The sequence below is a fragment of the Leptosomus discolor genome, chromosome 21, assembly GCF_034619465.1.
Source record: "Leptosomus discolor isolate bLepDis1 chromosome 21, bLepDis1.hap2, whole genome shotgun sequence".
Taxonomy (NCBI): Eukaryota; Metazoa; Chordata; class Aves; order Leptosomiformes; family Leptosomidae; genus Leptosomus; species Leptosomus discolor.
This window is the reverse complement of record NC_141411.1, coordinates 311,546-325,520: the sequence shown is the minus strand read 5'-3', so window position 1 is coordinate 325,520 and position 13,975 is coordinate 311,546. Positions and strand designations below refer to the sequence as shown.

Genomic DNA, 13,975 nt, shown 5'->3' with positions numbered 1-13,975 from the left:
CACACTCTCTGCCAAAGCAGCATTGCTCACTGTGGCAAGAAGTTCACTGCTGCCTGTCTCCAGAGAGAACAGCATGGGTTCTTGTAGTATGGCATTGCTTATAACATTGTCCCAGACAGCTGCTAGTAACTCTCCCACTCATCAGTGAATGGGCTAAACTTGGACAATGTGGATAAGCAACTGAACTGGGGATATTTGCTCCATCATCAGCTCTCTGTCCCCTGTCAGCATTCCACCCTGACCTCAATGCTTTCGTAGCCACACAGCTCCTGACCGCCACCCAGCACATCTCTGAAGAAGCGAGGTGAAGTGACTACTGTGCAGGTGTCACTGCAGCCGCGATGCCAGCTCCAGCACGGCACAACACCCCCTCCCCACTCCTGCCAGTAGCAAGGTGCAGGCAGGGGACGAGCAAACAGAAGAGGGCTGCTGATCCTCTCATGGAGGGGCAGGGAGAGAGCAGAACAAGTTTGAGAGTGACAGAGAACACGCAGAACAGCAAACCACACCTACCCCACTCTCCCCAACTCCCTTGCCCAGGGTACTGCAGTGCTACCCTGCCCCACTGGAAGACCCTCTTCCTGCACAGCCAGGCTGCTCCCCAGCTGCTCCAGGCAGCAAGGGGTCCCTGCCCTCTCCTATAAATAGGCATTGTTTACAAAACATCCTGAGCCAGAGCAGAGCCATCCTTCCTCAATCCCTGTCTGCACAGCCCTGATTAGCAGACAGGAAAGCAACTTTCCCCTTTCCCATGCCACTGCAACTGCTCTACAGCAACAGTGCTCAGGACCTGAATTTCTAGACAAAGTATCACACATTTCTCCCAAAAGACAGCCTCTCTGATCCACGCTGTTTGAAGACAGCTTCCGTATCTTTATCCAAAGCAGAAAAATGAGGCACATTCACACCACATGATAGGCAGCCTGACTCTTTTTCCAATTCTGAAAGCCAGAGAGAGCACAGTAAGCATTTTCCATGCAAAGTCTCAAGACAATTCTGTTTCCTGAAACCACACACTCAAGGAGAGAACACTGCCAGTGCTGTTGACGAATAAAATACTCTTTTGATGCTGAGGTGCTGCTGGTACCCCACAATTCCCCTTACCGCACTCATGCTGGCAGATAACTAGCTAAACAAAGCACTCATACACCACCTTACCTTACCCTGCTTCACAACAGACATGAGAACAGGCAAATCACTGACTGGGCAAGCCCATGCAGTTCTGAAGCAATCTTTCACCCCTTTTATGAGAGCTGTACAGCTCTAAACCACCCAAGAGACCTCCTTGTCACAAAGCCTCCTCTGTTGGTAGCCAAATAAAAGACAGTTTCTGGTCTTCTGAAGTCTATGGAAGCTGTCAGCTCAGTCCTGGAGGGACAAGGGGACAGCCTGCACAACAGCAAGGACCCCTTCCAGAGTTCTCAGCTACTCCCATTCTGCTCAGCTCCAGAACAAACCTGAAGCTTTTCTGAACAAAACTCTACCATGCCGATGCCTGAAAGACATGGGCAGAACCAAACAAGCAGATTTTATATCAAAATAAGTAACACTTCAGGAATGTGGTATGCTTAGTCATTTCCATCTTGATACAAAGCACCTCTAATTATTAACTCATTCGAAGCTTCTGCTCATCATGCCGAGGAATAGAGTTCCACCTCATCAGATACATGGCTGTGCAGAGCACAGCCTCTGGACACAGTAAACATCATGCTAATGTTAATTACATGGCAAAAGGAGGTTAAGTCTGACCTCTGCCATGGGTCCTAAGACTTTTGTACTGATGAGAAAGATGTATCTGGATCTTTCAACTTTCAGTCTTTTTCCGAAGTAATTAAATTCTTGAAAGTAATTTTTTTACCCATGCTAAAGAAAAAAAAAAACACAACACTTTAAACATGTAAGCCCTGAAGGCTTTTCTACCAGAGGACACATGGACAGAACCCACAATGTACATTTTTAAAGTCATGGGTTTTTAACCTGACTCGCAGTATCAGAATGCTCAGGTTAGCAATAGTGAAAACAGCAGCTGAGTCAGACACTACGCCACAGGCTGGCTGCATGCCTCAAGACAGCTGCAGCTTCACACAAGAACTAAGACCCAAGGTGGGGACAGAGAGAAAGTTAAACTCAAACATTAGTTATCCTGGAGCTGTTTCTTGGTGCGACTGTCAAAGGTGAGACTCCAGGCTTCCCCCAGGGCTGACATCACCATAAAGCCAAGACCACCTTTATGTTACAAGGGCCACTGCAGATAGGCTGTGTGGGGCCACAACAACCAGCCACTCATTCCTTTGGAAAGGTCTCAGCAGCATGGAGGCAGCTGCCCAAAGAGGTTCAGAGGATGCAGACTAAGGTAGCACCAGAAAACCTCAGACACACGTCCAGGTAGTATGTTCCCAGAGCTACTGGGAATAAGCCACATCCGTACTGGAAGACCGAGATAAGAATTTTGCCAAGCAGCAATGCACAGTAGGACTCGGGACTCAAGCACAGATCCTCCAGCTGGCTGTTTCAAGCAGGAATGTTTTACAAGGCCGCCACTGCCAGCATTTATTCCCACTATTCCCAATACCCTCAGATATTTTCTGCACATGCCTTCCCCTTGTGCAAACAAGCACACAACCCAAGAGACATGGTTTTTGAGACAGGGCATCCAAAATCTTTCAGAGTCCACTTCTTCACTCACTGCATCCTATCCCTGCAGGAGTTTAACTCCTAAATGCTCAGATAGTAAGCAACTCACCCAATCCTGCCTGCAAGCCCCTGAAGGGACAGTCAGTCTGAGAAGTGACTGAAAGACACATCACACTCCTGGGGAGCCACGGGGCTCTTGACCCTGGTCAGGACACTTCCATTGCTCTAGCAAATACCCTACTTAGGGCCCTTCCCCCCCCCTCCCGTCTGCAACTGAGCAGACAGCTGGACCACACTCCTGCACCTCCCCTCCAGCTGACAGACCCCTGGAAGGGGCTTGTTCAGCAGCGTCTCATTTCTTCCCTTTCCCTTCCCATGCAGTAAGGTCACTGCTCACTCCTCATCCCTCCCCTTCTGGAACTCTGACAGACAAGGACAGCAAAAACCACAACCACCATTGCCCAAATACACATTTCTAGGGGCTGTTTTCCCTGCAACTCCTCTTCTACTTTTTTTCTGTCATTAGGGCTGCTGCAAGTCCCAGCTGTGGAGAAGAAGAGCTCCCACCACTACTAGGGCTCTATCAGAGTCATGGCAGCCACATGCCCACGCAGAGAGGCTGCATTCAACCATGGCAGCTGGAACAGAGAGGGCTACGGTGATCCAGGAAAGGCAAGGGGAGACTGGTCCAGCATGCCAGCCTACACCCCACGCCCTAGGACAGCACTGCCAGAAAGGTCCTCTGTAACTACTCAGTCCTGTGTACCTCAGTGCTATAAAGTACAAATATCTAGCACTACCTAAAACATCACAGCCTACTAGCAAATAACTTGCCCTAAAGAAATTCTGTACAGAATCACAGAGTGGCTGAGGTGGGAGAGGACCTCTGGAGGTCACCTTGGCCAACCCCCCACAGCAGTCTGCCAGGACTGTGTGCAGATGGCTTTCGAGTACCTCCACGGAGGGAGACTCCACAACCTCCCTGGGTAGTTTGTGCCAGTGCTTGGTCACCCTCAGAGTGAAAAAATGTTTCCTGATGTTCAGCGGGAACCTCCTGTGTTTCAGTGTGTACCCATCACCTCCAGGAAGAGCCTGGCTGGCTCCTCTTCGCACCCTCCCTTCAGGCATTTGTAGGCACCGATGAGATTCCCTCCGAGCCTTCTCCAGGCGGAACAGGCCGAGGGACTGCGGTAAAACACGAAGCCGGCGACTCATCCGAGGCAGCTGGTGGGCTTCAGCGGGCACTACTTCCCCCGCGGGTTCAGCCCCCCTTCGTTCGCGCCCTGCCCTGCCCTGCTCACGGGGGAAACGGTCCCGCCGCTGCCTCCCTCCTGCCCGGGGACCCCTCGGCACCCACAGGCCCTCGCGAGTTCTGCGGCCGGCGGGGCACCGCTCGCCGCCGCAGCGCTCCCTCACCGATCCCGGCAGCGACCGGAGGGCGCAGCCTCGCGCCGCTGACAGCAGCACCCGCGTCCCGCCCGGCAGCCTCGAGCCCGGCCGCGGGAAGCCCCAACCCCGCTGCCCGTCCGGAGACCGGGGTGGTGGGGTGCGGGAGACGAGTCCCGCCGCGCCCCTCCCGCGCCCCGCTGCCCCCCTCCCCCCGCGGCGGGGACCCAGGCCCCGCCCCCGCTCCCGCATGACGCGCCCGGCGCGCAGCGAGCTACCGCCCATTGGCTCGCGCGGCCGTCCCTCAGGCGACAGCCCCACCCCCCGCCGCCGCAGGGCGCAAACAGCTGCGTACAGACGGGGTTTTACTGGGCGGCCCCACCCCCGCGGCCCGCAGGGCCCGAGCCCGCCCCGCCGGCGGTCCGCGCTCCTAGTCGGCTTTCAGGCCCTCGGCGATGAGGCTGAGCTCGTAGCACCAGGTCTCGTAGCGGTAGGCCACGCGGATCTGGGCAACGTTTGTCTTCCGGATATCGTTGCCTTGGGGCCCCTGTTCCTGGTAGTTTTCCCCCAGGAACTTGGCTTTCTCCTGCCAGAGACACGGACGGGAGCAGCGCTGAGGAGCCGCTGCTGGCAGCGCCCGGGGGCACCGCGGGCGCGGCCAGGCCGCCTCGCGGCCGCGCGCAAAGCCCTGCCCCGGCGGGGCACCCACCTCGTGGGACAGGCCACACTGCAGGATGCTGTTTCTGGCGATTTCACACATGTCGCAGGTGCTGAGCTTGAAGACCTGGGCAGCGATGGCATACTCCTCCATCAGGGGCTCCTGCAGCCACAGACTCTGTTAGAGGCCAGCTGCTTCTGCCGGCACAGCCCGTGCTGCTGCAAGGGCTGTCCCAGAGAGGGCCCAGCATGCTGGAGCCCGGCAAATGCTGCTGGCTTCCCTGAAAAAACGAGGCCCCCACAGTCCCTGCCCCAGTGCTCAGGCAGGAGGGGATCAGCTCACACAGTACCTTGGTGTAATGAAACTGCATGGGGTCATCTGTAGAAAGGGACACCATGAGGCCCTTCTGGTGGAATTCAAGCAGTGGATTCTTTGCATACTCCAGGAAGAGGCTGTTGTTGCTGAGTGGGGACATAGCAATGGGAACTTGGGCAAGGAAGTACAGGTACTGCAACACCGGGCTCTGCAAAGATGAGCAGAGTTGCCAGGTTAGGGATAAAGTTGCTGCACCCTCCACCTCTCCAGGGTCACTCCTCGGATCAGCCCGGTGCCCTAGCCAGGAAATCTGGAGCACAGAGCTCATGCGTGCAAGAAAAGAGATCAGCAAGCTAGCGATCCTCCAGGGCCCGTGTGGAGAGCGAGCAACTAAGTGAGTTCACACCTGATTTCAGAACTCAGCTGGCTCCAGTGATAACAGACATATCCAATGATACGTCTGTGAGGCTGAACCCCTGAAATCTGAATATGTTTCCCAGCTACATCCCCAAACATGCCTGGAGAAACCCAGAGAATCATGTAACATCTGCCTGAAGCCAGGCTGCCTGTGTCAGTCTAAAGCAGAGGCATAATCAACTGTCAGTGACAGCGAAGGCCATCTGTGAACATGTTCTCCTCCTCTGCCATGCCTGCACTGCTCTGCGGCAGACTACTCCACTTACCTTCTTGAGGTTGAGTCCGTGGGAGATATTATCTGCTGTCATGAAGGCTGTAAGCAGATGCGTGATGGCCCCGGCTTCCCCACAGTGTGGACGTAAGAGGAACGTGTTCATACCACGCTGCCTGGGCACACAGAGAAAGGACTCAGAGCAGGCAAGCAGCAGGGTCAGGTGGCATGTGATGCAAGATTCCCTGACTTCAGGTCCAGCTCTGCCCCTGCCAGTGGGTCCCCAAGAATCCAGCTTGACCTAGGAGCACGTTACTTGTTCTCTTTTCTCCTCTGTGAATGCAATAGGTGTATCTCTGCAATCCTAAAGTTTTCACCCCAGTTCATCACACTTCCTACCAAGGAGTGTTTGGATAGTTCTGGGACATGAAGCTCCAAACTACACTGGTGGCAGAGCAAAGAGGGCCCCCACTTCTTCCACATCAACAGTCAAAGAACTGAGACAAGTCATGAGGCAGCCCCCCTTCTGCCAGCCCATTGCAGATCCCGGGCCTCACCTGCGCAGGTTGTTAAGCACCAGGATGTTGGCATACATATAGTATATGTAGTAGGTGTAGGATGGGTTCTTCTCAGAAGTCCACTGCTCTGGCTTTGGGCTTTTAGCAGAGAACATATGTCCACTATGCTTGGATTCATCATCCACGCTGTCAAAGCCAGTGATCTGCTTGGCAAGGTAACAGAAAAGCTGCATCTCAAAGCTCCGCACCTCATCATGCCCAGGTAGGCTGGCTCACGCTGCCCCACTGCAGCTCGCCATAGGCCAGCTGTAGCCTGTACCCCTGCCCCACCCAAGGTTGCAGACCTTGCTCCTCACAAACCCCCAAGTTCCATCAAGGGCTAGAAATAAAGCTTATGACAAACCAGTTCTCCAGGAGGGGAGTGGGCAGCATTTCTCACAGCCCCACAGCAGCCAGCTCAGGCAGTCTGACCCCTCCCAGCACTTCTGGACACACCCCCCCTTTCCCAGAATGCAGCAATAGGGCCACAAGCTCACTGATGACATTTTCCATGTCAGGGCAAATACCCGGTTTCTTGTGCACAAACAGGAATGTGAGTGCTCACTACACCCTGACAACATTGTCAGGTGACACTCACATGACGTAGAAAGACACTCAGCTCTTTGTGGGCTTGAGGATTGACAGTTGCCTCAAACACAGGAACAAAGATATTTTCCAGCATCTTCCCAAAGTGTGGGAGGAAATTCTTAGACCTGAACACATCACTGTGGACAGAGACAGGGATTAGCTGCTGGCAGAGGAACAACATGGTCCACTGCCCCCGTAATCTGTTCAGGACAAAAAATGACGTATAGTGCACTGTAAGGCACAGTGTTCTCTCAGACCCACAGCACATACTAAATCCTGGGTACTTGGATCATCCACTTCATGTTGGGAGAATAGACCCGATGTTTGTTGAACCAGCTGGCTAGCTTGTGCCACTCCTCAGCTGATCGCCCATAGATTGAGAGGCGAGGCTCCATGTGCTGGTACTTGGCATCCTCCAGATCAGAGCCAACCTCCTGCAAACCAGACCAGACAGTTGCATGGGGACCCTCCAGCCCCCGGGCCCAGCAGCACCACAGCTTAACTGCTCTCTCCTCCCCTGTATTCTCACCTTGATGATAGTAGCAAAGTACTCGCCATCTATAGCGTTCTCTGTCTTCAGATAGAGTTCACGCAGCTCACTGGCACCCACAGGGTTATACTTGTCGTTGAACTTGTCAAAGCGCTGAAATGTCTGCCGCCCCTGGAGCAGGAAGGATCAGGGGCAAATACTACATGCACAGACTGGTCCAAGCATACCAGCCGAGCATGGACTGATCCAAACAACCCAAAATGGGAAAGCCAGGAGCTGCTGCATCCTGCCACAAACACGTCATGGGCGCACAGGGAGGGGAAAAGCCATGTGTTGGTGCACGAGAGTGACCCAAGCATGGTCTTAACAGTCAATGCCCTACCACTTACAGCATGGACATCCAGGGAATCCACTGTCAGGTCATAGGGGTGCAGATTGAGCTGCTGGAAAAGTTGTTTCAGGGTGAGCTGTTTGCCCTTGGCATCATAAACTACACGGTCAGCATCCACCCAGTACGATTTCTTGATGAAATGCAGAAGATGCTTCTGGTTCATGCAGGCTGCGGCATGGATGTGCGTGTCCACCTGAGAAAACAGAGGGACAGCTATCTAGTTTCAAGTTGGGATGCTCGGGTACCATCACAGAGAGGCTAACAAACCCCTTAGGTCAGTACCAAGTTGCGTGGGGAGCATGGCTTAGCCCAGCAGATGAACACAACAGGCCTAGGCCAACAGCAGCCCATTCAGCACCATCCTGTTAGCAAGAACAATGCAGGTACCACAGACCTTGACTCTAATACCCAATTCTCAGGGAGGGGAAGGCATCAAGACAGCTCATCTTTAGAATCTCTAGGGCAATAAGCTTTGCCATTTACCTTCCGGCAGTTGTAGAAGTCCCGGTGGGGGTTGTTCTTCAGCTCTCTCATCTCCTCCATCTCATTCAGCATTTCATGCACTTGGAATTTGGATGAGAGGAACTTCAGGCGCCGATGCGCGTAGGTCTTGCTAGTGAAAGCAAAGGGCAGAAGAGTGACTAGGCTCCTTATCCCTCAACACAGGGGCGTGACCTGTCAGACACAGGGATGCAGCTTTCACCTGAGGTGGACAAGCTCATGCTGGCCTGGCCTGCTTCCCTAAGGTGCTCCTCCTGTCTGTATTATAGAGCTTCAAAGGAAGGCCTGGCCAGGTGTGAGCATACCTGCAGGGCGTGTCCCCAATCCCTGAACGCTGACTTTGCTTAAGACCCCAATCAAGACAGCTGACAAGGGCCAAGGACACTTTGGTAGCCAGCAGGCTGCAGGTATGCCATCAGCAGGTTTCTCCCTCCTCCCAGGAAGAGGAGGCGGCAACCCTGGCTCTGCCCTGACCTCCCTCTGCCTGCTGAGGCAGGACCTCTTCAGCTGCACCCAGCAGTGCTGGGTTGTGCACTTACACAGGCCCCTGTGCAATCAGCGCCAAGAGGAAGTTCATGTCATCAATGAAGTCCTCGAGGCTGGGGTAGGGCAGGTCCTTTGGTTCATTTCTGCCAGCCGCTGCCTCATCTCCGTAGATGTAAACTACCCCATCCTTCATCTGGACGTAGTATCCCAGGTCCTCGGCAAGACTCCCAGTTTCAAAGGGATCCTGTCCATCCTTCACTGGCGGGGTGAACACTGGACCAAAAGGAGAACACCATGAGGCACAGGCTGCCAGCCAAAACCTCACAAGCCTGCCATGCTCCTCCACCCCAGGCAGAGGCAGAGACAGCCCTGCCACTGTGACACTGAAGCGACTCCCCTGTGCAGCGACTCCCCTGTGCAGCACTTCCGCAACTGTTTTCTGCCCACCCCGTGCTGAAGCCAGAGAGGAAAACCCTCCAGACGCCTGGAAGTACCTGGGCCAGTGTCACTCGCCCTCCAGACCTCGCCTTCAATAGCACGCAGGTACTGAGACGGCGTCCTGGGGAACCTCTGCACCGACTGCTGCATGTACTTCTCCCGGATGCAGAGGGCGCGGTACAGGCCTTTGCAGACAACTTCAAAATCTTCAATTGTCACCTGGCAAGAGGACTATTGCTGAACACAACCGCACAACTAGAACCTAGCTGCCTGAGAGATACCCTGGTGCACAAGACGTAAAGACAATTTTGTTGACAGCAAGATACATACCCTATCAATCACCCCCTCCCTCCCACTGCTCTGCCTGAGCAGGGCAAAGAAGGGACAATAGGCAAAGTCCTAGACATGGCAAAGGGAAGTTCCTCACACCAGAACCAGTGAATTCCAGCTGTCATCCCCTCTTACATTCCTCACTGCAAACTGTAGTTGGCACTGAAATGGAAGCTGAGCCTGGGCAAAACAGTAAAAGCTATTTTTGGAGCCCAGGCTGAAACTGAAGCAGGACCAACAACATACACTGACCCAAAGTGTCAAGAATTTTTGATTTACTGCACAGACAAGTGTTTTGGGCCGTCAAGAGAGTTCAGACTGGAGCAGCATGGGAGAATACCATGCAGCACTTACAGCTAGCTAGCCATGGCAGAAGGAATGTGCCTGTGCATGGAGGGACTTTCACCTTCCCCTAATTGCTCCTCTGCTATGCAACTCCAAGCTGAGCTAGGTGCTTCAGCCCAGGAGGGAGCAACCTGCCAGCAGTATCTCAGAAGCAGCACAAATAGGAGGCTGTGGAGGAGGAGAAGGAAAAATTAGCACAGGATGTGATAGCAGTCCTGGTCAACTGGCTCTAAGTGACCCTGCTTGACCAGGGGGGTTCGACCAGATGACCTCCAGGGGTCCCTGCTGACTTCAACCATTTTGGGATTCTGTGACATGCATAGATCCAGATATAGCTGTCTGCAAACAGGAGCAGGCTGCGACCCAATGAGCATAGCCTGCCTTGCCATGCCCTCCCCTCTGCCCTGTCTGGAGAATCTCATGGGAAGCATGCAGCACCCCACAGGCTCCTGCTAGGGAATTCAGCTCTGGAGGGTCAGCTCTGGATCCTCCAGGGATGCAGCAGGGCACCATCAGATGCTCATGAGACATAGGGTGAGCTGGAAGACACAGACTATCCACACTGCACCTGGTACAGACTCGTGTGATGCTGGACAGTACTGAGGGACAGGCAGGAACTACATGAGGTGGCAGTCAGCATAGGGAAGGGTATAGCCATGCAAGTACCTACCCCAGAGGCATAATCCCCTGTGATCTGTACCCGCTGGAAGTCAGGTACAGTCTGGTACAGGGGGGAGGTAGAGATGACCTCATCAATAGTGGACAGTCTGGTTATAGACTGTTTAGCCACAGGGACTGCCAATGCAATTGTCTTCATGCGGAGCAGCTGCTTCTTCCTGCCAGGGAGGAAAGCCTCAGGCAAACAGCCCCAACTCCACAGCCACACGTAGCTGCAGGGTCAGAGGCACTTACCACAGCCATATTCCAACTGTGCACAACACAAATCATCTCACTAGTGCTTTCTGAGCACCTTAAACAGACACTGCCAAGAGCAGAGGCCACAGCACACAAAGTAGCCACACACTTTAAAGCGTGGTCTTTGGAAGTCACACCTTCCAGAGAAAGGTCTCCAAGTCTCCCTCTCCAATAGCTCTGTGGCCATTGCCATGCTGACACCCAGGAAATAGGCCAAGGGTGTCTTTCTGTCCAACAGTGAGAACGGCTGGAGAGGAAACCCTGAAGTACCTGACAGATGCCCTGGGATTACCAAGGATTTATCTCATAGGCGTGGTGAGCTGTTTTCACAGCCCTTGATTTATATTCCCCCTGCTTTCTTCCAGCTCTGGCTGGGGACGTGCAGACAATGGTCCTCTCCTTTCCCCAACTGCCCTGGTTGTTGCTCACCGCTTCTCTGTTGTGGCAGACCTCTCTTGAAGCATCATGTGCACTCTCTTTTCCTGGTGTGAGATGGGGCAGATCTCTTCCACATCGAAAGGGGAGATCTCTTGCCTGGTCTCCTCATCTTTCACCTCAGAGGCAAAGACCTTCTCTGCGAAGGAGCGCATTGCCTCATCCATCTCTGCAAGGAGAAGGAGCAGAGTGCAGGTTCACACAGGCATCTGGTTCCCAGGTACCCCTTGCAGTCAGCTTAATGTTCAGCTGTCATTTCCTTAGGACGCCTACACATCCATGCTGCCCAGAAGACTGAGCAATCCCCAGAATTTGCAACAAGCTTACAGAGCCTGGGCCACACACCGTGGGCTGGAGACATACCTAGACACCCCCAGTACACCAGAAGAGGCAAATACAACTCACAGTCCAAAAGTAGCACAAAAAGGCCCAGGAAAAAGCAAGTCTTTGGGAATGGCATTTATGAGAGCATGCACTGGTGGAAAGAGGGGAAGATTGGCAGAGCCTTTACAGCTCTAGGTAGCCCAAGACCCACTTGCTCCACATGGCACTGAGTCAGGATGAAGACAGGTATAGATGGAAACAGACATGGCTGGCAGCCCAAGCACTTAGTTCCCACCATCACAGTGCAGCTGAAGAGCTCCTAGCCAGGGAACCATTGTGTGGACTAGACCCCTCTCAGCCCATCATGTGCAGCATGCTGTGGAAGTGCCAGCTAATACGGCCCTACAAAAGTCACCATTGACACAAATTTGGCTGGAGATTAATTAAGTAGGAGAAAAGGTTAAAGCCTTTCCGCTGCCAACAAAATATCACAAAAGAAGAACCCGAGGGCTCTCCTGGCAAGATCTGGAAGGACACATTTGCATAGCAGCATACGGACACTAATCGAGCAGGTTTTGCCAGCAGCTGGCAGCTCAGCATGAAGCATAGTGAGGATCGATGCTGAAAGATGGACCACACCACTGACACGTCAGACAAGACACAGTCAACAGATGAGGACCAAAGCAGAAAGGACTGACATGCATGGCAGTCGTATGCCAGACCTACAAAAGATTTTCAGTAATGAACCTTGACTTTTTTTTTTTTTTCCTATTTTTTTTTTGTCCATGACTCGTCATCCTTTGTAAAGACCAGGATGGATGGTCATTTTAAAGATGCTAAGTTTCATCCTCCTGCTGCCTATGGTCACATCTCCGCTTATTCACTAACAGGATCAGACAGCTGAGACACTGCAGTTCCACAGATCTTCACTCCTGGTCATGCAGTGTGGCATCAACATTTTAGGGGTGAAACTCATGCCCTTTCCAACTGACCCAGAGAATTCAGACTGGAGCTCTGGCATCACAAGTCACCAGCTGCTGGCTTCCTGAAGTCCAGTCTGCAGAACATACTCTCCTGGCATCTCAACTCCATGTATTCATTTGCAAACTAAGCATCCCAGAAATGCCTGGTTTGACCTTCCATCTCTTCAGTGGATGAAAATTACGCTCCTGAAGGCCAACAAACTCCCACTGATGTTACAGGGCCAAGCTTTAATACGAGCTTCACGTACTAGCACAGTGTCTATCACACCACACAGTGCTGCAAATCTAAACATGCTCTTATCAGAACTGTTTGGTGCCAACATTCTTCAGGGCTCTGTAATGGCAGTCACATGTCCCTCTCTACTGTTCTGCAAAGCCTGGCTGGCCCTACTCCTGCTGCCCAGCTTGTGCTCCCCATCCCCTCGGGACTGCAGCACCCCACATCTTCTGAGCTTAGCCAAGTTGACCAGAGACTCCTGAAATCCCTCTGACCCCTTCCACAGTGATTTAATGGCATCATTATAGGATACATTACACTACAGGAGGGACAATGTTTTTCTTCAGTACAAGCAGAGCAAGATTTAAACAACAATGCCATTTCTTTGCTGCACTATCCAAAACCGTCTCCAAGCAGGAAGAAAAACACTCAAAGCCCCCAGTGAGGTCCCCTGGATGGTCAAAGATACCACACCATCAAAATCTCGGAGGCTGCAGGCTAACAAGCCTGCCCCCTGGCTCCTTGTCTCACTACTTGCTTTCAGACCTACCTGGAATTTTCACCCGTGACATCTTTGCAGCAAGTTTGCGGAGCCTCAGCTAACACCCTACTGTAACAGAGCACAAGTAGCTGACTGACTGCACAACAGCCTAACACTGATTTTACTGCCTTCCCTTCCCTGTAATTAGACTCTCCCATTCTAAAAGGAGAACGGAGATCAACTATGAGACTATTTAAAGTGCAACTACAAGCACTTGCACTGAAACAGGTGAAACCAGGGCTCAAATTTAATTTTTTTTTTTTTTTTTTTTTCAGTTAGGCTTCCATTTCACATTTAGTAGAGTTCCCCCTGTTGTCTGGCCAGATTGCTACATGCCAGGACAGTTGCACCTTCCTAAAGTGGACTGTGGAAGTCGGTCTTTTAAGAGAGACTAAAACTGATGTCTTCTATGCTGAACCAATGGTTTAAAGGAAATTCCTGAGGCACAGGGCTGGTGTTTTCATCAGAACAGGAGCTGTGGATAGGTACAAATGATGCGCTGTCAACAACCAGTGTGCTATTCAGAGAAGATTTTTCCTGAAAGGGGTCTACTTGAAAGACTGCATTTTAGCAACGGGAGTTGCACAGGTGTCCTTGCATCTTCCCAGGTGAATCAAACAAACAAACAGGAAGTGCAAGGAGGTACATTTTGTTCCTGAGCTTTTCAGAACCTGCCTTTATAAAACTTTGTATCCTAACGGTAAGGCGATATTCAGTTCTGTACGTGGTGAGCCATAACCAAGGCATATCTTACAGAGACCAGCACTTGGTACAATCCAAGGGGTGGCAAGGAACTCCTTCTTTAAGCTACAC

General features: G+C 52.5%; 1 protein-coding gene across 1 annotated transcript; it reads right to left on the bottom strand.

Annotated features, from left to right (window-relative positions):
* Positions 1-4,450: 4,450 nt before the first annotated feature.
* On the bottom strand, positions 4,451-13,193 carry AMPD1 (adenosine monophosphate deaminase 1). Its single transcript, XM_009950613.2, has 15 exons — positions 13,172-13,193; positions 11,092-11,266; positions 10,418-10,583; positions 9,129-9,291; positions 8,688-8,907; positions 8,131-8,260; positions 7,646-7,840; positions 7,296-7,427; positions 7,037-7,200; positions 6,777-6,903; positions 6,179-6,342; positions 5,677-5,797; positions 5,028-5,201; positions 4,730-4,840; positions 4,451-4,606 (listed from the first exon to the last, which is right to left on the bottom strand). The coding sequence occupies exons 1-15, from the start codon at positions 13,191-13,193 to the stop codon at positions 4,451-4,453; spliced, it is 2,220 nt and encodes a 739-aa protein (XP_009948915.1).
* Positions 13,194-13,975: the final 782 nt, after the last annotated feature.

Bases quoted from the DNA above. Each gene is read 5' to 3' on its own strand.
- AMPD1 (XM_009950613.2), bottom strand. From the start codon at position 13,193: ATGTCACGGGTGAAAATTCCAG. The intron at 11,267-13,171 runs GTAGGTCTGAAA...TTCTCCTTGCAG, and splicing joins GTCACGGGTGAAAATTCCAG to AGATGGATGAGGCAATGCGC. The intron at 7,428-7,645 runs GTAAGTGGTAGG...TTCCTGCTCCAG, and splicing joins ATTCCCTGGATGTCCATGCT to GGGCGGCAGACATTTCAGCG.